The sequence below is a fragment of the Panthera tigris genome, chromosome B4 (assembly GCF_018350195.1).
Source record: "Panthera tigris isolate Pti1 chromosome B4, P.tigris_Pti1_mat1.1, whole genome shotgun sequence".
NCBI lineage: Eukaryota > Metazoa > Chordata > Mammalia > Carnivora > Felidae > Panthera > Panthera tigris.
Genome location: NC_056666.1, coordinates 870,045 through 892,539, shown reverse-complemented (window position 1 = coordinate 892,539; position 22,495 = coordinate 870,045). Strand labels below are relative to the sequence as shown.

At 45.6% G+C, this 22,495-nt stretch overlaps 1 protein-coding gene across 3 annotated transcripts in view; it reads left to right on the top strand.

Moving 5' to 3' along the window:
* The window catches only part of LARP4B (La ribonucleoprotein 4B), a 106,501-nt gene that overhangs the window by 53,812 nt on the left and 30,194 nt on the right, over positions 1-22,495 (top strand). For 2 of the 3 annotated variants that reach the window (XM_042990915.1, XM_042990916.1), the window contains 5 exons: positions 251-401; positions 664-804; positions 13,516-13,594; positions 15,179-15,315; positions 21,069-21,172. In XM_042990915.1, the coding sequence (XP_042846849.1) occupies positions 251-401; positions 664-804; positions 13,516-13,594; positions 15,179-15,315; positions 21,069-21,172 (612 nt within the window). The remainder of the gene's footprint in view (positions 1-250; positions 402-663; positions 805-13,515; positions 13,595-15,178; positions 15,316-21,068; positions 21,173-22,495) is intronic. The other variant, XM_042990917.1, reaches the window with a different exon arrangement.

The following is a 22,495-nucleotide window of genomic DNA, read 5'->3' as shown; positions in this document are numbered from 1 at the left end:
TGGATCCCCAGTTATTTATTGAATCTTCATGAAGTTGGGGACCTCGTCTTTCATTTGTAGTTTCTCGAGAGCCTGCACTTAGTAGGAAATGAGGAACCTGATGGTGAATGAGGCCCAGCTCAGTGCCTCAACTTTTGTTACTTTGCACGTGTAATTCTCTCATGTAGAGGCGTTTCAGCTCTAAATTAACGAGTAAAATTGTGTTTTTTTAGAATTGGGATACAAATGTGTGTGTTGCGTTTTCCCCTAGGTACCGACAGCCAAGGTTTCAGAGCTAAACCCTAATGCTAAAGTGTGGGGGACCCCCGTGCTGCGTTTGGAAGCGGGCAGTGCGGCGGATGGCGGTGTGAGTGCAAGCTGGGAGGAGCCGGCTGGGCCTTGCACAGCCTGCGGCCAGGAGGGTGAGTCCGGAGCCTGCTGGTGCTGAGGAGGGCCCTTGCCCTCAAGGCTTGGTCTTTGTTCCCATTTAACCCGCCTTTAAGAAATTACCAATTAAGATTTGTGTCCTGGTTTGTTACTGTATTTAAGAGCCAAGAGATCTGTCACAATCAAGTTAAAAAAACTCAAGTAACTGCAACTGTTAAGCCTTTGTTTTGCTTGTTTTGTTTTAAGAGAAATTTATTCTTCTAATCCTGCCCTTCGGGGTAATATTCCTGATTCCAGGATTGGATGCCGATGGTGATGGTGACAAAGGTCATGAGAGTGTGGCGCTGTCGGATTTGCAGGAGCCGGACCGACCAGCTGTGAGCACGTCGGCTCTGGACCGCTCAGAGTATGAATCTCCGCCGGAAAACAACGAGACTGGTAAAGCTCTTTCGTGAATTCATTTTTATGTACACTGAGGACTGTTTTATGTTGCTTTTTAAAATTTAGCTTCTTAAATCTTCTTCTAAGTGTTGTTGCTTTTCACTGCTTCCTTTGATTCTACTTTGAACTCCCTCTTATCTGGATACAGAGATGAGTTCTGGTTGGCAAGGTGCCACAAGGCATTTAAGATCTGAGCAGTTCCTGAAAGGTGGGTCTGGTTTAATCAGGAGAAGCAGAAGATGGGCCATAGGTCTGGGTGTTGGTAGAAGTACAGAAAAGGAACGTGAGTATTGAAATAGAGAGTCAGCCCCAAAGGAAGTTGGTTTTCCGCGGAAGGGAGTATTGAAGGCTGTTTTCAGAAGAAGGAACAGAGCAGTTCTCTTTGGGGCCAGGATGTGGCCAGTGTAGAAGTACCCAGGGGTGATGGGGCATGGATGGCTCACCTCCAATTTTGATTCCACTGTCATCTAAGAGACGACTCACAGTTCAGAGTGCCAGCAGACTGTGGGGCAGGCTGCTCTCTCCTCACTAACCATTGGATGGGGCCACCAGAGTGGGAGAAATAACTGCCCTAGATTATCTACTGGGAATCTGGTAGATCGGAGCAGACGCACCGCACCGTGAGTGCATCCGGTGTCCCGGCTGACTGTCTGGAGCTACACCCGAGCTAGAGAAGGGCCCCCTTCCCTCGGCGCCGCTGCCGCATTCTTACCGGGAGGCCATCTGTGAACACAACTCATTGCACGTCTTGCTTGTCAGACTTCCGTAGTCCAGCAGCGCGCGCGTGTGTGTGTGTGTGTGTGTGTGTGTGTATGTGTGTGTATTTTTCCGGGGGAGGGTGAGCCCCGGGCACACCGCGCCTGCACTGTGGCTGCTGGCACTTGTTGCTGGTGGCCCCCGCTGTGATCTGGCTCCGCCTGCAGCACCCAGAGCGTCTCCTCGGTTACTTCCTTGCGTCAGCTCTCTACCTGCCACGTGCTGACCCCTGAGCAGGTGGGCGCAGGTGGCTGAACAAAATGGGTAGCACGTGGAATGCTCTCATCGTCAGTTCGGGGTCACAGACTCCCTGCTAGCCCTTGGCGTGGCCAAGGCTACGGTGCGGTGGAACCCCTGGACGGCTGTTTTACACCTTCTGTTCTCCATAGACCCCAGCCCTTTCCTCCTCTTTGCTTTTGGGGGTGTAGGGCATTAATGAAGCATAATTGATGTACGATAAACATCACGTGTTTAGAGTGCATCCCAGCTTGTCTGTAAGTTTTATTTTCCCTAGTTTGGAGCACCGTGTTGGGTGCACTATCGAGTTGATTCGCTGACTCTTCCACTGCACACTGATTTCTCTACCAGATTCGGTAAGATGTGTATACACCTGTAAAACCATCAAGATCGTGAACATATCCGTCACCACTGAACGCTTCCTGTGTCCTCTCTTTGCCCCAGGCAACCACTGATCTGCTTTCTGTCACTCTTGGCACTTTCTAGAACTTTATGTAAATAGAGTTTTACATAATGTGTTCTTTTTGTCAGGCTTCTTTTACTTGGCTTACTCATTTTGAGATTCAACCACGTTGTAACATTCATCGGTCATTTCCTTTTATTGCGGAGCAGTATTTATTCCGTTCCATTGTATGCCACCATTTGTTTTTCCATTCACCTGGTGGTGAATATTTGGGTTGTTGCCAGTTTTTGGCTATTACCAATAAAGCTCCTATGAACGTTGCTAACACAAGGCTTTGTATGGACAGATGTTTTCGTTTCTCTTGGGTAGATACGCAAGAATGGAACAGATGGGTCACCTGGTAGGTTTGTCTTCTGGAAAGATGGTAGAGCTGTGGTCCATAGTGGACCTCTGAGTGCTCGTCCACAGTCGTGCCCACAGCAGATCACAGCTGCTCCACATGCTCCCCGATGCTGCGTGTGGTCAGTCTTGTTAAGTTTAGTCATTCAGAAGGTAGGTAGTTGAATCTTATTTTAGTTTTAGTTTGCATTTCCTAATGACTAATGGTGTCAAACATCTTCTACGTATGCCTGTTTTGGTGAAGGGTCTGTTCAAGTTGTCTCTCATTATTCGGTTTTACTATTGCCTTTTGGGAGTTCTTTACATTTTGGATACAAGTCCTTATCGGGTGTATAATTTGCGAATACATTCTCTCAGTCTGTGGCTTGTCTTTTGTTCTCCCATCAGTGTCTTTTGAAGAGCAGAAGTTTTAAATTTGGTCTGTAGTGTAGTTTATCAGGTCTTTTTTCTTTTATGGTCTTGCTCTTGGTTTTGTATCTAAGAAATCTAAGCTGAATCCAAAGTCACAAAGGTGTCTCCCCAGGAGTTGTGTAGTTTTAAGTTTCACATTTTTGGGGTCTGTGGCTCATTTTAAGTCAGTTGTTGTATATGGTGTGAGGTAGACAGCAGAGTTGTTTCTTTCCCTCATGTGTGGGTGTGCAGCTGTTAGAGCACCGTTTGCTGGAAAGACCCCCTTCTCCCCTGGGCTGTCTGTGGCTGTCGTCAGGATCATTTGTCCCTACGTGTGGGTTCATCTCTGGGCACTCTTCTGTTCCATCTGTTAAGCCTGTTTTCACAATAGTGCCCACTGTTTTGATTACTGTAAATAATTCTTACAAACAGGTGGTGTTAGCTTTCTTTTTCAGAATTATTTGAACTATTCTAGTTCCTTTTTATGTCCATACAGGTTAGGCTGAGCTGGTCAATGTCTTCAGAATGCTGAGATGCTCATTGGGATTGCACTGAATCTGTAGGTCACTTGGAGAAACTTGACGTCTCAGTGCAGCGCACATGAGCTGTTACACTTCCCCACTTAGTTAGGTCTTCTGTAATTTTTCTTGGCTACATTTTTACTTTTCAGTGTACTGGTCTTTCCTATCTTTCGTCCAGTTTATCCGTATTTCATTTTTGGGGGGGCGGGGGTGCTATCGTAAGAGATTTTTAAAAAAAATTTAATTTGGAATTTTTATACCAGTTAGAGATATAATTAATTTTTGTGAATTGATACACTCTGGAAATGTGTTAAGCTCACTTCCTAGTTGTAGGAACTTTTTGTGGATTCCATTGTATATTCTACATGGACAGTCGTGTTATTTGTTAAAAACATTCAGTTTTATTTCCTATCCAATATGGTGCCTTATATTTCTTTATCTTGCCTGATTGCCCTGGCTACAGCCTTCATTACAAAGGTGAACAGATCATGAGCGCAAACCTCTGACTGATCGTAGGGGTGAAACGTGCCATTTCACCAGTAAGTGTAATGTTAGTGTGGTTTTGCGTATATGACCTTTATCAGGTTCGTGAGGTGCCCTTCTGTTAGGATTTGCTGAGAGTTTTTATCGGGAGTGGTTTTTGGCATTTATCATGCCTTTTTTCCTCCATCTGTGGCGATAATCATACTTTTTTTCTTTTAGTGTGTTCGATGAATTACATTGATTGACTTTGTATATAATCCACTTTATATTGCTGGGATAAGCTTCACTGGGTCATGGTGTAATACACTTTTGATTAGTTGTTGGATTAGATTGGCCAGAATTTTGTTTAAAGTATTCATATCTGTGTTCATGAGGGATGTTGGTCTGTAGTTTTCAGTGTATTTCCTCTGTTAATTTTTTTTGAAGAGGCCATCGTTTCTTTTTTAGATGAAGAAATGAAGGAAGTGAAGCCCTTCAGGCCTAAGAGTTTTGTTTGAAGGAAAGTTTTCAGCTACCTTTTTTTTTTTTTTTTGAGAGAGAGTGAGAGCATGAGCAGGGGAGGAGCGGAGAGAGGGAGAGGGAGAATCCCAAGCAGGCTCCATGCTGTCAGTATGGGGCCCAATGTGGGGCTCAAAACTTACAAACCACGAGATCACGACCTGAGCTGGAATCAAGAGTTGGTGCTTAACCAACTGAGCCGCGCTGGTGCCCTCCCCAGTTTGATTTTTTATGTAGGCCTACTCAGGTTGTCCATTTCTTCTTGAGATAGTTTTGGTTACTTGTATCTCACAAAGAGAGATTTGGTCCACTTCATCTAAAGTGTCAACTCTATCGTGTAGAATTGCTCATAAAACTCTGTTTAGTCTTTTATCATCTGTAGGATCTGTAGCTGTGCCGCATCATTCTTACTATTACTGGTAATTCATAGCTATTTTTCCTCCCCTCTCATGAATCTGTGTAGAGGTTTGTCAATTTTGTTGATCTTCTGAAAGAAGTGGTAGTTGGTTTCATTGATTTTTCTGCATCGTTTTTCTCCTTCCTGTTTCATTTTTTTTTTTCCTGATATTTATAATCTACTTTCTCTTCATTACTTGGGTTTAATTTTTATTTCTAGTGTCTTATAATGGAAGCTGAGCTCATTGATGGGAGGCATTTCTTTTCTGAGGTGGCCACTTATTTCTATAAATCTCCTCCTAAATACTCGTTTATTAGCACAATCTCTGTGTATTCTGGTATATTGTGTGTGTGTGTGTGTGTGTGTGTGTGTGTGTGTGTGTGTGTGTGTGTTTAAATTCAGTTCAGGGGCGCCAGGGTGGCTCAGTTCGTTAAGCATCCAACTTTGGCTCAGGTCACAATCTCGTGGTTTGTGGGTTCGAGCACCGTGTCGGGCTCAGTGCTAACAGCTTGCTCAGAGCCTGGTGCCTGCTCCGGATTCTGTCTCCCTTTCTCTCTGCCCCTGCCCTGCCCACACTGTGTCTCTCTCAAAAATAAAGAAACGTCAAAAAAAATTTTTTTTACAAAAAAATAAATAAATTCAGTTCAAAATGATTTCTGATTTCTTTCTTTTTTTTGTTTTAATTCATGGGTAATTTAGAAGTCTGATATTTAGTTTCTAAATATTTGGGGATTTCCCAGGGAACTTTCTTTTATTGGCTTCTAATTTATTCTCCTTATAGTTGTGGGACATAAATGACTTGAATCCCTTTAAATTTATTAAGATTTGTACCATGGCCCATAATATGGGCCATCTTAGTACGCATTCCCTTTTTTCTTGAGAAGAATGTGTATTTTGCTGTTGTTAATGGGGCTGTTCTGTAGTTGCCACTTCTGGTGGTCTTCCTTCCTTTGTGTAAACCCCTCAGGCTTCCTTTTGCTTATGCTCCTGCTTGCACCTCAAGGACTCTGGTGCTTCTCTCATAGTGCAGATCTGCTGTGATGGGTTGTTTCAGCTTTGGTGTCTCTGAAACCATCTCTGTTTTACATTTGCTTTTGCTTCGTGTAGAATTCTCTGTCAGATTTTTTTGTCAGCACTTCACACAGACTTCTGTTTCAAGCTGTTTTTCTCTCTCTTTTTTTTAACGTTTATTCATTTTTTGAGAGAGTGAGAGAGCATGAGCGGGAGAGGGGCACAGAGAGGGGGAGACAGAATCCGAAGCAGGCTCCAGGCTCTGAGCTGTCAGCACAGAGCCCAACATGGGCTCGAACCCATGAACTGTGAGATCATGATCTGAGCCGACATCAGATGCTTAACTGACTGAGCCACCCAGGCGCCCCTCAAGCTGTTTTTCTCTGTCAGTGGTTTTGGGGATTTAATTATGATGTATCTTAAAAGCAGCCTTTATGTTTCTTATGGTAGGTGTTCATTGAGTTTCTTGAATCTGTTTATAAATATTTTCATCCAAGTTGGAAAAATTTTGGCCGTAATTTCTTCAAATGATGCTCCTCTATCTGTGACTCCCACCCCCATCCCGGTCTTTTCTTTCACGATCTCTGGTTTTTCCTGTAGAAGACTCTTGAAGTTGTCCCAGAGCTCACCAGTCCTGGGTCCTTTTTAAAAACTCTTATTTCTCAGTTTCATTTTGGAAAGTTTCCATTATATCTAATATCAGACATTGTCGTTTTCACTTGTAGAAGTCTTGTGCGTCTTTTAAATATTTTCACATTTCTACCTAACTTTTTATGCACGTGGAGGCTAGCCATTATAATGTCTTTGTCAATTCATGTTAACATCTGTGTTAGTTCTGGACAGGTTGCTGTTAATAACGAGTCCTATTTTCCTGCTTCACATTTGTGGTGAGTTTTGGTTGGATTGAATTTGTCTTGGTTGGGCGCTTAATGGTTTTGTATTTCTTTAAGTATTTTGGTTATCGTTCCAACGTACATCTAAGTTACTTGGAAATGTTTGATACTTTTACAGCTTGCTCAAAGATTTGTTAGGCCTGAGCGGAGTGGAGCTTAGTCGGGCCGGTTCCTTCCCACCCCTGAGGCAGGACCCCATGCTCTGTGAGCGGGAGGCACCCTGGTCCAGTGGGGGCGGCAGGCACGTCTCCAGCCCCGTGGGGAGAGAGGTCTGCGTGCTGCTACTCGACCTTCCAGGGGGCTCGTCCCGGTCTCAGGGACTCCCATCACACCGCTGCCGTGACACGGCTGCCTACTTGAGCGGGCCCCTCCCTGTGCCCCCTGTCCTGGCACCCTCTTCTGTGCCCCTTAACGCAGCATGCCCACTGAGTTCTGTCTGGCTTCTCACTTTCCTGAGCCTGGGCCTCGGAAAGTCGTACGTCTCCTTTCTCTTAGGGGCCGATGTTCCTGCATGTGGAAAACTTGTTTACTGTTTTCGTTTTCCATTCAGGAAGTATTTATTCAGAACTTACCATGTGCCACATTTACTTGGGATCCATCAGTGATGTGACTAGTGAGAGCCCTTGCTTTACTTGAGCTTATATCTGTTTGACAGAGACAGACAAGTAACCCACATAATAAGTTCGTGATAGGGCATGTGGGAGGATGGTAACCACAATAGAAAAGAGAAGTGTAAGGAAACAATGTAAGGAAATGGCGGGGTGAGGTTACGGTTTTTCTAGGTTTATTGAGGTTTAATTGACAAGTAAAAATTGAATATATTTAAAATACACCGCATTGGTCATTTGATATTACGTATTCACTGTGAAATGATTAGTACAGTCAAGCTAATTAATTAACATATCCATTACCTCACGTAGTTGTTTTGTTCTGGTGTGTTCACACTTAAGATCTACCCTCTTAGCCAGTTTCAGGTGTACAGTACAGGATTGTCGACTGTAGTCACCGTGCTGTCCCTTAGATCCACAGAACTTGAATTCGTCTGATAATGAAAGTCTGCATCCTGTGACCAACATCTCCCCATTTCCCCCACTCTCCAGCCCGTGGTAACCGTGGGTCTACCCTCAGGTAGAGTCCACATACAAGTGACGTCATGTAGTTTTTTTCCTTTCTGTACCTGACTGTATCACTTAGCATAGCGCCTCAACGTTCATGTTGTCACGGATAGCAGGATGCCTCCTTTTTTATGGTTGAGTAATATCCCAGTGTTTGTATACGTCCCATCTTTATTTATTCATTTGTCGACAGGCCCTTGGGTTGTTTCCTTGTCTAGGCCACTGTGAGTAACGTTGCACGAACATGAGAGTGTAGCTGTTTCTACCGGATACTGATTTCATTTCCTTTGGATATGCATCCAGCAGTGGCATTACTGGATCATATGGTACTTACTTCTATTTTTAATTTGGTGAGGAGCCTCCACACTGTCTTCCCCAGTGGCCGTGCCAGTTTACATTCCCACCAGCAGCGCACAGGAGTTCCTGTTCTCCACGTTTTTGCCAACACTTGTTATCTTGGTTTGTTGATACTAGCCATCCTGGTGGGTGTGAGATGTTGTCTCATGGTGGTTTTGATCTGCATTTCCCTAATGGTTAGTGATGTTGGGCATCTTTTAATGGACTGTTGGCCATCTGTACATCTTCTTTGGAAAAATGTCTATTTAGGTCCTTTGCCCACTATTAAATGAAATTTTTGTTTTGTTTTCCTATTGTGAATGAATTTCTTACATGTTGTGGATATTAACCCCTTATCAAAGAGGTCTAGATCCCATAAATATCTTCTCCCATTCTGTAGGCTGCCTTTTCATTGTGTGGATGCTGTCCTTTGCTGAGCAGAAGCTTTTAGTGTGATGTGGTCCCACTTGCATGGTTTTGCAAGACCAAAAAAATTATTGCCCAGCCTCATCTCAAGGGGCTTTTTCCTTACGTTTTCTTGTAGGAGTTCTATAGTTTTAGGTCTTACATTTAAGTCTTCAGTCTGTTTTGAGTTGATTTTTGTACGTATTGTAAGATCAAGGTTTGGTTTTATTCTTTTGCATGTGGCTGCCTCATTTTCCCAGCACCGTTCAGTGAAGACACACCTTTTCCCCACTAAGTATTCTCGTCAGTCTTGTTGAAAATCAGTTGAATTGTATATGTGTGGGTTTATTTCTGGACTCTATTCTGTTTACTGATCTGTGTGTCTTTTTATTTCAATACCAATCTGTTTTGATCACTTGGCTTTGTAACATAATTTGAAATCAGGGAGCATTTGTGCCCCCTTTGTTCTTGCTTGAGATTGCTTTGGCTGTGCAGGGTCTCTGTGGTTTCATATGAGTTTTAGGATTGTTTGTTCTAGCTCTGAAAAATGCCGTTGGAATTTTGGTCGGGGCTGCATGGAATCTGTAGATTGCTTTGGGTGGTGTGGACATTCTAACCATATTCTTGCAGTCCACAGGCATGGAGTATCTTTCCATGTATTTGTGTCTTGCTCGGTTTTCTTTTATCAGTGTCTTAAAGTTTTCAGGGTACAGGTCTGTCACCCCTTGGTTGAGTTTATTCCTAGGTATTTTATTCTTTTCGATGCAGTTATGAATGGGTTTGTTTTCTTGTTTTTTTTTCAGACAGTTTATGCTAGTGCACAGAATCCCAGCAGATGGTGTCCCAGTACTCACATAGACTTCCTCACTGTTTTTCTTTTCTTTTTTTTTCTTTTTGCTCCTCTAACTGGCTAATGTCACATGACCCATCTCACATCTGCCAAGTTTCTCTGCATGTCTGACTCTGTTCTCAGGTCTGTCCATGTGTCCTTTAGCTCCAGGGTTTCTGTTTGGTTTTTGTTTTTGTTTATTTGTTTGTTTTATTTTAAACAGAGAACACCAGCAGGCGGGGGGGCGGTGAATATGAATCTCAAACAGCCTCAGCACAGGGGGCTGAATGTGGGGCTTGATCCTGCGACCCTGGCATGATGACCTGAGCCGAAATCAAGAGTTGGACGCTCAACCAACTGAGCCACCCAGGCACCCCTGTTTAGTTCTTTTGTATGGTTTCTTCTTCCTTACTAAACTTATTTTGTTTTTGCATCATTTTCCTGATTCTGTTGTCTGTGTTCTCTTGGATTTCACTGAATTTCTTTATTTTATTTTATTTTATTTTATTTTATTTTATTTTATTTTATTTTATTTTATTTGTTTAAGTTTATTTATTTTGAGAGTCAGGGAGAGCGTGCACGTGGAGAGAGGGGAGAGGAGAGAGAGAGAGAGAGAGAGAGAGAGAGAGAGAGAGAGAGAATACCTCAAGCATGCTCCACACCATCAGTTGGAGCCGGACGCGGGGCTCAAACTCACGAACTGTGAGATCATGACCTGAGCCGAAATCAAGGGTCGGCCACTTAGCTGACTGAGCCACCCAGGTGCCCCTCACTGAGTTTCTTTAAAAGATGATTATTTTGGACCCTTTGTCAGGCCATTTGTATGTCTCCTTTACATTGGAATCTGGCTGTGGATCTTGTGTGGTCCCTGGGAGCTCTGGGGACAGGGACGGCTGTGTCTCCTGCTGGGTCTCTGGGCGGGCACAGCTGCTTGTGGGCTGCTGGGAGGGGCTGAAGCCAAGTCACAGGCTTGTTTCAGAACCTGCTGTCAGCCTGAGGTTGGGTCGGCTGGCCTGTCTCCAGAGGCACTGACTGTGGGTGTTTTCCAGGGGGGCCCTTGGCCAGCAGGCCTGCTCAGGGACTGTGGTGGAGAGTGGCAGGAGCCCACTTCTGGTGCCCTTGTGGTACTTACAGTCTGACTGTGTTGGGCTTGCTCTAGGGACTCCTGGACTGCAGCCTGGGGGGCTGGAGCTGGGCCCACTTTGGGGCCCACAGCCAGGACCGAGGTGTTTGTGCTGATTACCCAGGACTCAGGTGGGCCAGGCTCCTCCTGGGGTCCTTAGCAATGATGCTGGTGACAGGCCCAAGCCGAACGGTGTGGTGGAATCCTCAAGGGGCAGAGCATTTCTGGGTCTGTAGCTGGGGCCTCTGGCAAGTCAGCTGCCTGGATGCAGAGCCTGCCTCCTCAAACGGCTCCGCTCAGCCTTGGACCGTACCCAGGTTTCACAGTCTCCTCCCTGGACGCCAGAGCTCCCATTGGGCACTGTTGTCCGAGGGTGGATGCCGAAGTGTTGCTGGTGGGGGGGACCTCCGGTTCCACCATCTTGCCTAGAAGCAGATGACCTCACGTGAAGACTGGAGCCATCAGAAGCACACTTTCCACCCTGACACCTGTACACCTCAGCCTCTGTCTGGGACCCTTTTCTGTGCTCTCAGGGTCTTCGTGGACCCTTTCTCTGCCATAGGAGGAGCCTTCCACATAGCGCTGTTCTCTCTCACGTTAGATGAGCCTGCCCTCTACACCCGGTCTTTCCCTAGCAGAACTCTCCAGAAGCATTGTCTGGGCCAGCTGCCTGTATGTGCTCGTGTCCCATGCCCTCTCAAGCCCCATCCAGGTAGACTGTTGCCCCAGGCTCATCAACAGCACTGTGACTGCCTTTATCCAGGCCTCCAGTGATGAACTCTGGCTTCTTCTGTCCCTTGACCTTGCCGTGTCCTGTGTTTCTTGCTGACTTCATGTCCCCTAATTGGCCACACCCTCTCTGTTCTCCTTGGGAGATTGGCCTGCCCAGGGGTCGGTCCTAGACCACCTCTCTTCTGTGTTCTTGGCTGAAGTCCCACCCTTACCTGGAATTGTCCCAAATGCTAGTTTATTCTCGATTATTGCACTGGCGTCCTAACCAGGCTTTTTTCTTCCCTCCTGTGCCTCACTGTCCGTCTTCAGTACAGACCGGAGACATCTCTCCAAGGTGAAAATTGTTTTCCTATCACATTTAGGTTAGAATCCTCATCTCCTTGTAGGAGCCCACAAGGCCTGCAGGCTCTGACTGCCGCCTCCCGGCCTCTGTGGCCTCATCGTTTGTTCCTGTTGACTTGCCCAGACGTGCCGACCTCTCTGCAGGCGCCCAGTCCCGTGCTCTGGCGGCACCCCTGCTGGAGAACGCACTTCCCCCGATCCCCGCCAGGCCCACCGTCTCCTCCATTGGCCTCTGCTTTGTGCCACCGCTGCAGTGGCCGCCATGTCCGGAGCAGCCCGGGCAGTCTCTCCTCGTGCACGGTGGCGGTCTCCTTCATGTCTGACTCCACCTGATGCTACGTTCCATGTTGACTCATTCAGCTGCAGATCGCCTTTCCCGCTGGGAGCAGAGAGTTTGCGCTTACTTGTTCAGTAAATGCCCCACTTTGTCTTTACTGTTGTCAGTCTTTGACTTTTAAACTGGTGTCTCTTGTGGGAAAACTCCATGTACGTGAGTACGTGTGCAGATTTATGTAGAAGTATATGAAAACTGTTCTTAGTGTTTTGGTGCCTTTGATATCCTGGCCACCTAAAAATGGGGTCCTCGCCTGGAGTGCAGAGTCCTGGGGGAAGGGCAGGGGCGTCACCCCAGACTCCAGTGTGAAAATCCTGCTCTTGTGGTGTGCAGGTGCAGGGGTGCCAGGACCTCACCCTGCGTGCCAGCTCACCCCCTGGTCCGTGAGTGGTGCCTCATGGGACACGCGCTCAGACATTGTCCACTGTGCTGTCCTCCATCTTAGAAGAAGTCGCCTCTAGAGGCTCGGGCCAGTCTGTCTCCTGTTGAGGGTCTGCTCACTTGGTATCCTCCAGTAGGATCTCTGGCCCAGAGGCTTCTTACTTGGAACTTTGCCTGCTTGGACATTAAAAAAATTTTTTTTTTAAATGTTTGTTTATTTCTGAGAGAGAGCGTGAGTGGGGGAGGTGCAGAGAGAGAGAGGGAGACACAGAATCTGAAGCAGGCTCCAGGCTCTGAGCTGTCAGCACAGAGCCCGACGCGGGGCCCGAACTTGTGAACTCATTAGATCGTTACCTGAGCCGAAGTTGGATGTTCAACTGACCGAGCCACCCAGGTGCCCCATGCCTGCTTGGACATTTAAAAGCAGGTTCATAAGGCTCTAGTGTAGAGACTGCATCATCCTTATGGCCCGTGTGCTTGTAATCCCCAGCCTTTATCTTTCTGGCCTGTATTTGCCTTTTTCTTATTTTGATTCTTTTCTTTATATTTCATTTTGGTTTTAGTATCTGTGTTCTTGCAGTCTGCCTGAAAGGCCTTTTGAATTGAGACAAGGAATTAAATAATTTACACTTATTTTCAGGATGGTGGGGGGGGGGGGGAAGGACCTCTAAACTTTGCTGATAAATCTTACTGCTCATGTTATTTTTTTTTTTAATGTTGATTTATTTTGAAATGGGGAGGGGCAGAGAGAGAAGGAAAAAGAGAATCCCAAGCAGATGCCACGCTGCCAGCACAGAGCACAACGTGGGGCTTGAACTCAAGAACCACAAGATCATAATCTGAGCTGAAGTCAACAGTAGGATGCGTTATTAACCGACTGAACCACCCAGGCATCCCTCAGATTATTTTTGAAACTGTTGTTTTTGTTTGGGGGAGAGGGGGTTTTAAATTTTTTGCCTCTGATTTCTTTTTTTTTAGTAGGTAAAATAGCAAGTTTCTTACTATCAAGGCACAGTGTAGGTAAATTAACATGTACATTGAAATCATGAGAATTGCTGTGCAGAATCATCTGCTTGGCAAATTTTAAGGCTGTTTTCCTAAGTTGATCATTGCTTTTATGTAGGAGGAAATGAGTCTCAACCAGAAACCCAGGAGGACCCCCGAGAAGTACTCAAAAAGACATTGGAGTTCTGCTTGTCTAGGTAAGGACGCCGGTGGTTTTTCTTATCCCTGCTGTCTGGAGTGTTCTGTGCCGGTTTTTCTATACAGATGTGACACTGTGTACACACAAGGGGGTATGTCTGTTGGTATCTATGTCTGTGTATAGCTATTAATAGGAAGTAGAGAATGTGGAGTAGTCCTAGCCTTTGACACAGTGGAGAACCAAACATAATCATCTAGGCTGGTGTTCCACGCACGTCTGCATGGATCCATCGTGATGATCATTACCTGGGTTGCTTTTTGAAATTCAGAGTCCTGGGCACGCCGCCCCCCCCCCCCCCAATCCCACAGAATCAGACTCTCAAGGCGGGGCCGTAGGTCATCGCCTCACAGAGACATTCTTCAGCACAGTGAAGTTTGAGAACAATTTGCTGTTAGTAGTCCTCATAGTCTGCCAAACTCTGCAGTAACAAAGCGTTCTGTATGTGTGCCACTCGTAGTTTTAGTTGTTCTTTCTCCTGAGTAATAATACCTTTTTTCTTGACAAATGAAGCAGAACCTTTAAAGTTCAAAGCGACAACCATACATACAAGAGGATGGGATTGGGTTAAGTGTAATTTTCTTTGAGCATGAAGATAACTGATGTGTCACATGTAAAGTTTCCCATCAGTGATAGTGATTTTTAAAGTGTTTTTCTGGGCCTGCTTTCGGACTTCAGAGCGTCTGATGGGGGCCCCGTAGACTATGGGGCTGCACGGTGGGGAGAGGAGGGGTGGGGCCGGGTGGGGCCCCAGCTTTCCTTCCTTGCCCACCCCGCACCCTGCCTGAGGGCGTGCTCTGAGATGGAGAGCCAGGCCGTGAGCCTGGGCCGTGAGGCTGTGTGCTGCAGGAGCTGGGTCTGCGCCTTGCTCAAGCCCTGCTCTCGCCCCCCTGGGCCACCTGAGAGGTGGGGGTGGAGCAGCGGGTCCCTCCACGGGTCTGTGGCTGTGTGGCTTCGTGGATCTTAGAGATTGTCCTCAGCCTCTGCTGCGGAACCAGTGTGTCTGTGCTGAGAGGTTTTGGGCACTCCGTCCTGGTTATGGAGACTTACCAGAAGCTTGCAGCATGGGCCAGACAGCAGCAAGTGGCTCACCTTCCCCTGAACTGCTGGTACCTGCAGCTTCCTTGGAGGGACCCCGTGGGTCATGTCATTGGTCACGTCTCCTTCTTTGTAACCTGGCTGCCACTGGGTCTGCAGCTCCTCTGGTACGTGTTCCAGACTGAACAGCGAGCACTCTGGGGACCAGCCTTTCCCGGCCTTTTCGTAGTTTTCTTAGGATTTTCATACCTAAAAAAGTGGGTTTGTGTCTTTAGTAAGCTACTCAAACACTTCTTAGAACAAAAATAAGCTATAAATATGTTTCCAAAGGCTTACCCTGTGACTGTAACAAGTGCAGTATACTTTTGTCCTCCCTGCCTCTCCAAATGTCTGTAAAAATTTTTACATAAGGTCAGAGAGATGGCAAGTGATGGAAGGGGTTTGAACTCCCATCTGACTCTGAAGGACTCCCATGCCACACTCCTGCTTCTTCCGAAGCTTGCTTTTAAAGGAAGGTTAATTCAAAGCTGTTGTCTTCTCTCTGCAGGGAGAACCTTGCTAGTGACATGTACCTTATATCGCAGATGGACAGTGATCAGTACGTGCCAATCACCACGGTAGCTAACCTGGACCACGTCAAGAAGCTCAGTACTGACATGAACTTGATTGTTGAAGTGCTGAGGTGTAAGTAAACGGCGGTCTGGGCTGGCTCACAAATGGTCTTGACGGCTGTGTGAGCTTGTACATCAATAGCCGTTGGGTGCAAGGTACTTGATGGCGACTGGGGTCTTCCTTCATGTTCCTGGCCTTGCTGAGTGGCTCGTGGGTGTGGCGAGGGCGTTGAGGGGCTCCATAACCCAACCCCCTGTGTAGTCCAGATCGTAGGTAGTGGGCATGAGAGGGGCTAATGCGGAGGTTAATGACAGCTGTGATGTTAGTGAACCATAAAGTAGATAATGGTGTTCAGGGTAAAGTAGAATATGTTTTAATTAGCATTCTACCGACAAAGAGGGTTTCTTTAAATACTAACTTCCTGCTGAAGTTTTGGTGAAATACTACTGTTTTTCTCTAAAAGGATGTTGTATGTGAAGTTGTTTTGTGGACATTTGGCGATATCAGAGGGAGGTTTAAACATTGTATCCGAGGCCTGCAGGCCTTCAGGAAACGTGGATATTTCAGGTGTTGTCTGGCATGCCACAGGTGTGGTCACTGGTGTCCTGGTTTGCTTTGCAGATGAAGGCTTCTACAACCTGACATTTTGTTTCGTGTTTCTATAAAAACCACTTGACTGAGGTGTTGCTGACATACAGTGCGCTGCATGTATTTAAGGGTACAGTTGGGGCAGTTTGGAAGCAGGGAGATACGCATCAGTGAGACCGTCACTGCCCACGGTTCTCTTACGGCCTTTGTAATGCTTCCATCCCACGCTCCCATCCTCCCACCCAGGACGGCTTCACTGGGGATGAGTTTTAAATTAAGTGTACAGTATACTGGATATCTTTTTGAAATGGGCTTGTTTTTAATTACAAAAAGTCACTTTCTGTAACACGACTGCAGGCACCAGATGAATTCTTTCCGTACTCTCCCTTCTCAGGGCTGCTGGTCCTCAGTCATGCCAGAACTAAAACCCCGTTTTCCCGTGTCACCACTGTGACTTCCCATCACAGACACTTAGGCAGATGTGTTTACATACTCCCTGGCTTAGCTGGGTGGCTAACAGTCGGTGATGATTTTTTCTTGCGTGCATTTGACTTAATAGAAGAACAGAATGAGCATCTTACCTCCAAACTTAGTTGGAGGTAAAATTCTGTACTTTCTGCCCCTAGGAAGATGTCATAACGTCATGAAATTATTGGAGCAGGGAGTGAAGAAACTAGCAAACATCATCTATGAAGCTTGAATTCTGAAAATTGGAACCACTGTTTCCCAAGATAGCTATATGCTTTCCAGTGTCTCTTTGTCTTACGTTCAGAACAGGATTCCGCGGGAGTGCGTTTTGGTCCGACCTACGTGCAGAGGCCGGCGGCTTTCCTAACTAAAAGCTCGTGACCCTGTTAACGCTCTTTGCCTGTTATTTGGAATCCTAGATGTAGGTTTTTTTCTTTTTTTCCCCCGGGCATTCCTTGGAAGCCTGGCTGCCCCGTGGATCATTTCTCAGCTGGCGCATGCTGGCTAGGAGTCGTTCGTGCAGACCCTGAGGATGTTTAATTGCCCCGTGTGGTTGCCTCATGGAGCCGTTTCTCTCCGGGGACAGACAGCCCTGTCACCCTCTCCACGCCCCGCCGCCTCCCCTTCCAGTACTGTATCAGCAGAGGGTCTTGAATTGTCACGTTACCGATGCACGTGCACACGTAATAACCTGACGAATAGAGTGTGCTTAGCGTGTTAGTTGTTGTTCTGAAGAGGGTGACGTAAATAAGCCTCTGTGAGCAGAGATCTCGGTTTAAATCTTACCCTATCCCCAAAATGCCCAAGATAAAGTTAGATCCACTGTAGACATTTTGAATATTTCCTACTATGACACCAGAACTCTAGTGTTGATTGAATTGCATAAATTCTGTTTTTATATCGTACTCTGCATGGTGTGTAGTGCATGGTACAGAAAGCTGGTTCAGATTTTTTTTTTTATACTTCATGCAGTTGAAGTTGCTAATTTAAAAATAGACTCAGATATTTGTCACCAGAGCATGAAGAAATACATTGTGATAGAGCCACAACGTGGCCACTAGAACCAGTAAAGTGAACTGGGCCTGTGTTTTCAGTAAGAATCAGTGTTAAAGTTCTAATGCTGAATCTGCAAGCATATTTCAGATGTGGACAAGATGCTCCCGTGGATCCAAAGTTCAGGTGTGTGGAGAACAGAACTGTGTCTCCTCGGCTCAGAGGTGCAGGTGTGAGAGTGGACGTACCTGAGCGGGACTGACCCCTGGGTAAAGGGGCTTTTAAGGGGGCACATGGACTGGGATAGGACGGGTATGAGAGGCATGGAGAGGTTCGCCGGTCCCTGCTGCTGGTTTGGTTTTTACGGCTTTATTGAAGTAGAGTTTACGGACCTCAGATATGCATGCTTTAAGTGTACATTAGGGAAGCTGCACATCTTCTCTCTCACACACACACACTCTCTCACTCAACTGCCAGAATAAAGATGACGACCCTCCTGTTACCCCGGGAGTTTCCTGCCCCCACAGACAACCACTCATTTGCTGTCGCTACAGACTAGTTTGCATTTTCTAAAAACTTTATGTAAATGGAATCAGTCATCCAATAGCATCCCCCAACCCCCCCCCCCCCCCCCAGTCTGGCTTCTGACACTCAGCACGATTACTGCTGAGCCGTATTCCATGCAGTAGATAGAGCACATCTGGATTAGTCACCCCCCAGTCTGTGGGCTTGGTTATTCCTGGGTTGTGACTACAAGTAAATGCCTTGAGCACTGGTGTGAGAGTCTCCGTGCGGACTGAGGCTTCCGTCCGTCTTGGTCAGCAGCTGGACGTGTTGCAGCTTGTGAACCTGTCGGCCCATTCCCAGGGTGGGAGGTGTGGGCCCTTGCTGCGCACAGGCACCTCTGTGCCCTGTGTTCTCGTGGCGCGTGGCGCTCACCTCATCGTGGCTTTGGTTTCTGTCTCCCTGCTGCCTTGTGGCACCGGGCCATCTTTTTACCTGCTTGTTGGCCCTCTTTATGTCTTTGCTGAAGTGTCTGTTCACACGCCCCCTCCACCCACCACCTTCCTTATATCGGAGATTGGGTGGGGGTGGGGGGGTCGTTTGAGATGTGTATTATCTGTGTTCCAGATAGAAGCTCAGATACATTCTCCTAGTCTCTAGCTTCTCATTTTTATTCTTCTAATAATAATAGTGTCTCTTGAAAAACAGTTTTGAATTTTTTGTGTAGTCCCTTGATTAATTTTTTTCTTTTATGGATCTTGCTCTTGGTGTTGTACCTAAGAAATCTGTGCTTAGTCCAAAGTCACAAAGGTTTCTCCCAGAAGCTTTACAGTTGTAGGGTTAGCATTTTTAGGTCATTTTTAGGTGTTCCATTTGAAGCTAATTTTTGTATGTGGTTCGAGGTAGGGATCTAAATTCTCTGCCCCTGCACATGTGGGTGTGCACTGTCCCCATGCCGTTTGCTGGAAGGACTCCCTTCTCCCCTGAGCTGTGCTTTGTGCGCTTGTTGGGATCATCTGTCCCTACACCCGGGGCCCTGTGTCCTTGATCTGCTTGTAGGTTTGAACACCGGCACCAGTGTCTTCATTGTTCTGGCTTTATAGGGAGTCTTAAAGTAGGTGCAAAATCTCCTAACTTTGTTTCGGCTCTTCGAAATGGTCTGCATTTCCATATGGCTTTTAGAATCCACATTTCAGTTTCAGAAAGGCCAGTTGGTATTTTTACTGGGATTGCGCTGAATCCATACATCAATTTGGGGAGAATTGACATCATAACAACAGTGAGTTTTACATTCCATGAACACAGAGTATCTCTCCATTTGTTTACAGTTTTAAGTTTTTTCTCTTGGTAATATTTTGTAGTTTTCAGTGTAGAGACTTCCATATCTTACCAGATTTATAACCGTTCCTGTTTTGGACACAATTTTAAATAATGTTTTAATTTCAATTTCCAATTGGAGCTAGTATGTAGATACACAATTCTTTTTTTTTTTTTTTTTTTTTTAACTTTATTTATTTTGAGAGAGAGAGCGCATGTGGGAGGGGCAGAGACAGAGAATCTCAAGCAGACTGCGGGCTGTCAGCACAGAGCCTGACACAGGGCTTGAACTCCCAGACCATGAGATCATGACCTGAGCCAAAACCAAAAGTCGGACGCTCAACCGACTGAGCCACCCAGGCACCCCTGTAATTTATTTTTGTATATTGATCTTGCATACTACAAATTTGTTAAACTGTAATTCTAGTTGTTTTGGAGATTTTATCAGATTTTCTGCATAGAAATGAGCCTGTTGGCCTATGAATATATAGGCCTATGAATATAAAGAGTTTTCCCTCTTTATATCCATTCTGATATACTGATTCTTGCCTGACTGCCCTTGCTGGAACCTCTGGTACAGTGGTGACCGGGCATGGAGGGGACAGTGGTGTTGCTTTGTCCTGTCTTCAGTAAGTGTGATGCTAGATGCTGATTTTTCTTGAGTGAGGTTTCCCTTCCATTCCTAATTTGCTGAGTATTTTGGGGGGTAATGTTGGATTTTGCCAGATACTTTGTCTGTATATGTGAGGTAATTGTATGGCTTTTTATGTTTGTTTTTTACTCCATTAACGTGGTGAATTACATTGCTTAATTTTCGATTGCTTAATACACCACCCTTTCATTACAGAGATAAATCCTGCTTGTCATGATTTATTACCATTTTTTAGATATTGTGGGATTCAATTTGGCAAAATTTGGTAAGAATTTTTAATCTGTATTCACAGGCGTATTGGTGCATAGTTTTCTTGCTTTTGATGTCTTTGTTTAGTTTATTGGAGAGCAGAGAACTTCTGGTTTCATGGGTTGAATTGGAGTGTGTTACCTTTGCTGTTTTGAAAGAGGTTGTCCTGTGGGATTGGTTTATGTTTTTCTTAAATATTTGATAGGATTCTCCAAGGACACTGTCTGGGCCTTGAGTTCTCTTTTAGATCCAGGCCTGTTCTGGTGACTGTCTTTTTAGGGTGTGCTTTGGTGGTGTGTATTGTTACGGATGTTTCTAGTTCATGTAAGTAGTCTAACTTATTAGTGTGAGCTTTTCATATTTCCTTATGATCCTTTTAAATATGAATAGAACCTGTAGTAAAGTCATTCTTCCATTCCTGATGTTGCTAACTTGAGCTCGTCGGGGTGGACAGCACTGAGCCCCGATTCTGATCGTACACAATACGGTTTCGTAGACACGACACCTTAAAAACAAAATATAACGAAAAGGAGTGCATGTAAGCACTGGTGAGGTCTGATTCAGGCCTGTCCCTGTGTGCACACCATTGCCCCAACACCAGCTTCCTTGTGTTGACGGTGGGTGTATCGTCCCTGGAAAAAGCTGGGTGAGGCACATGTGGCACCTTCTTGTGAGTTTAAAATAGAAAGTCATAATAGGACAGAAAATTATTTTATGATAGGGACTCGTGGAAATAGGAAGCCAGTTAACTCTGAGTTGTGATCTCCATTTAGTTGTTTTTCTTTAGAATCTGTGGTACAGGGTGTTAAATTTACTGTAGCTCTTAAAGGACTTTTTGAATTCCCATGTTCCTTTGTTTAGAGAACTGTAACATGCAGGACGGGTTTAAAAACTTCTGGTGGTCTGTGTCACAGTGACCCACTGTATGCGGGTTTCTTCGGTGCATTTAGTAAATATAATGTAGCACACTGCACAGGAGTGTTTATAACAGCGTACAAATGGTTAGTCAGCTTTAGTATTTGTGTTTTACCATTCATTCTTCTTCTCTTTGTAGCTTTACCTTTAGTCCAAGTGGACGAGAAGGGAGAAAAAGTAAGGCCAAATCAGAACCGCTGCATCGTGATACTGCGTGAAATCTCCGAGTCCACCCCTGTGGAAGTAAGTCCTCTCTCCTCCAAAGCACGCTTGCACGTTTTTTGTGTGGGTTTTTTGTTTATTTTTGTGTATTTCTGTGTTTTGGGGGGGGTATATTTTTAAGAATATGCACAGCGATGCTTTCTTCGCAGGACCTACACGCTGATAGTGTCCCACAACTCCACCGTGTACTTCACGCTACACAGTACAGGAGAGTTGGTAACTCACTATTTAGAAGTTAAAAGTGAGAAAGGTTTAAATACTCGTTAAAAATAATAAACCCACAAGTTAAGACAAGGAACAGGTTTTTATGTTAAATAAGTTTTCAGGACAAGCATCTCCACGACGAGAGGGGAACTCGGAATTGTTGAGAGAATGTGCGGTAACGAGTGCCTGGACCGGCCGGCTGGCCTGCCCACATCAGGGCTGATGCTGGCACAGGGGGAGGCAGGCACGTCCCTTCCGTGGAAACGGGGCCTGGAGATCAAAACTTGAGTAGTACCGACTTAGGCAGTAATTTTAGGAAACTACAGTATTTGATAGCTTAAGAGTCCTGAAGAGTGACGTGCTGTCACTGCTTTGCTGGAAAATGTGTTACTCGTGCAGATGCTCATGCTGGGGCGCGTTGTGGAAACCCTGCAGGCCAGTGGAACCCGCTGGCCACACCTGGGACGATGAAAAGCCGTGAGGTGGGGCTCTAACAGAGGCGGCTCTTGGCCTGGTTAGAGCGTGCCGGCTGGCTGCTGTGCGGACACTTCAAGACCCAGAAGTTTGCTTTGTTAGTCCTGGGTCTTCCATGAGTTAGGCCTGGGTCAGTCATGCTGTGGACATTCTCTACCTTCTCCGTAGGGAAGATAGATTAGTGTACGTGCAGGCTTAGGAAGGACAGTTCCTGGTGGAGTGTAACAAAGGTGAGAGTTCTAACAAATCTCTGATAGGATTAAAAAATCACACCTTCTCGCGTATGGCACTGTTCTAGCAGGGTTTACTTTCTGTTCAACTGAGGCTCGTTTTTACTCATTCTGTATTATAGTATGTGAAGAAAAAGAAATTGGATTGAATTTTTGGTCCTCTTTTTAAGGTTCCAAATATGAAGGATCATCCTGTTTCTTCCTGCCAGTTTGGGTGCCTGTATTAACTCACAATAGTATTTAAGACATAGGTCCTGTAAGATACTTGCAAAGACTATAACCAAGAAGAATTTTCTACTTTTCACTGCGGACACTGATCGTGGTGTATTTATATTATTCCAAACAGCATATCCTACACGTGTTGTAAAACTTGAACCATGGAAATATTAAGAGAGAAGGCTCAGAGGAAACTATGATAAATTAAACGTTGACCAAG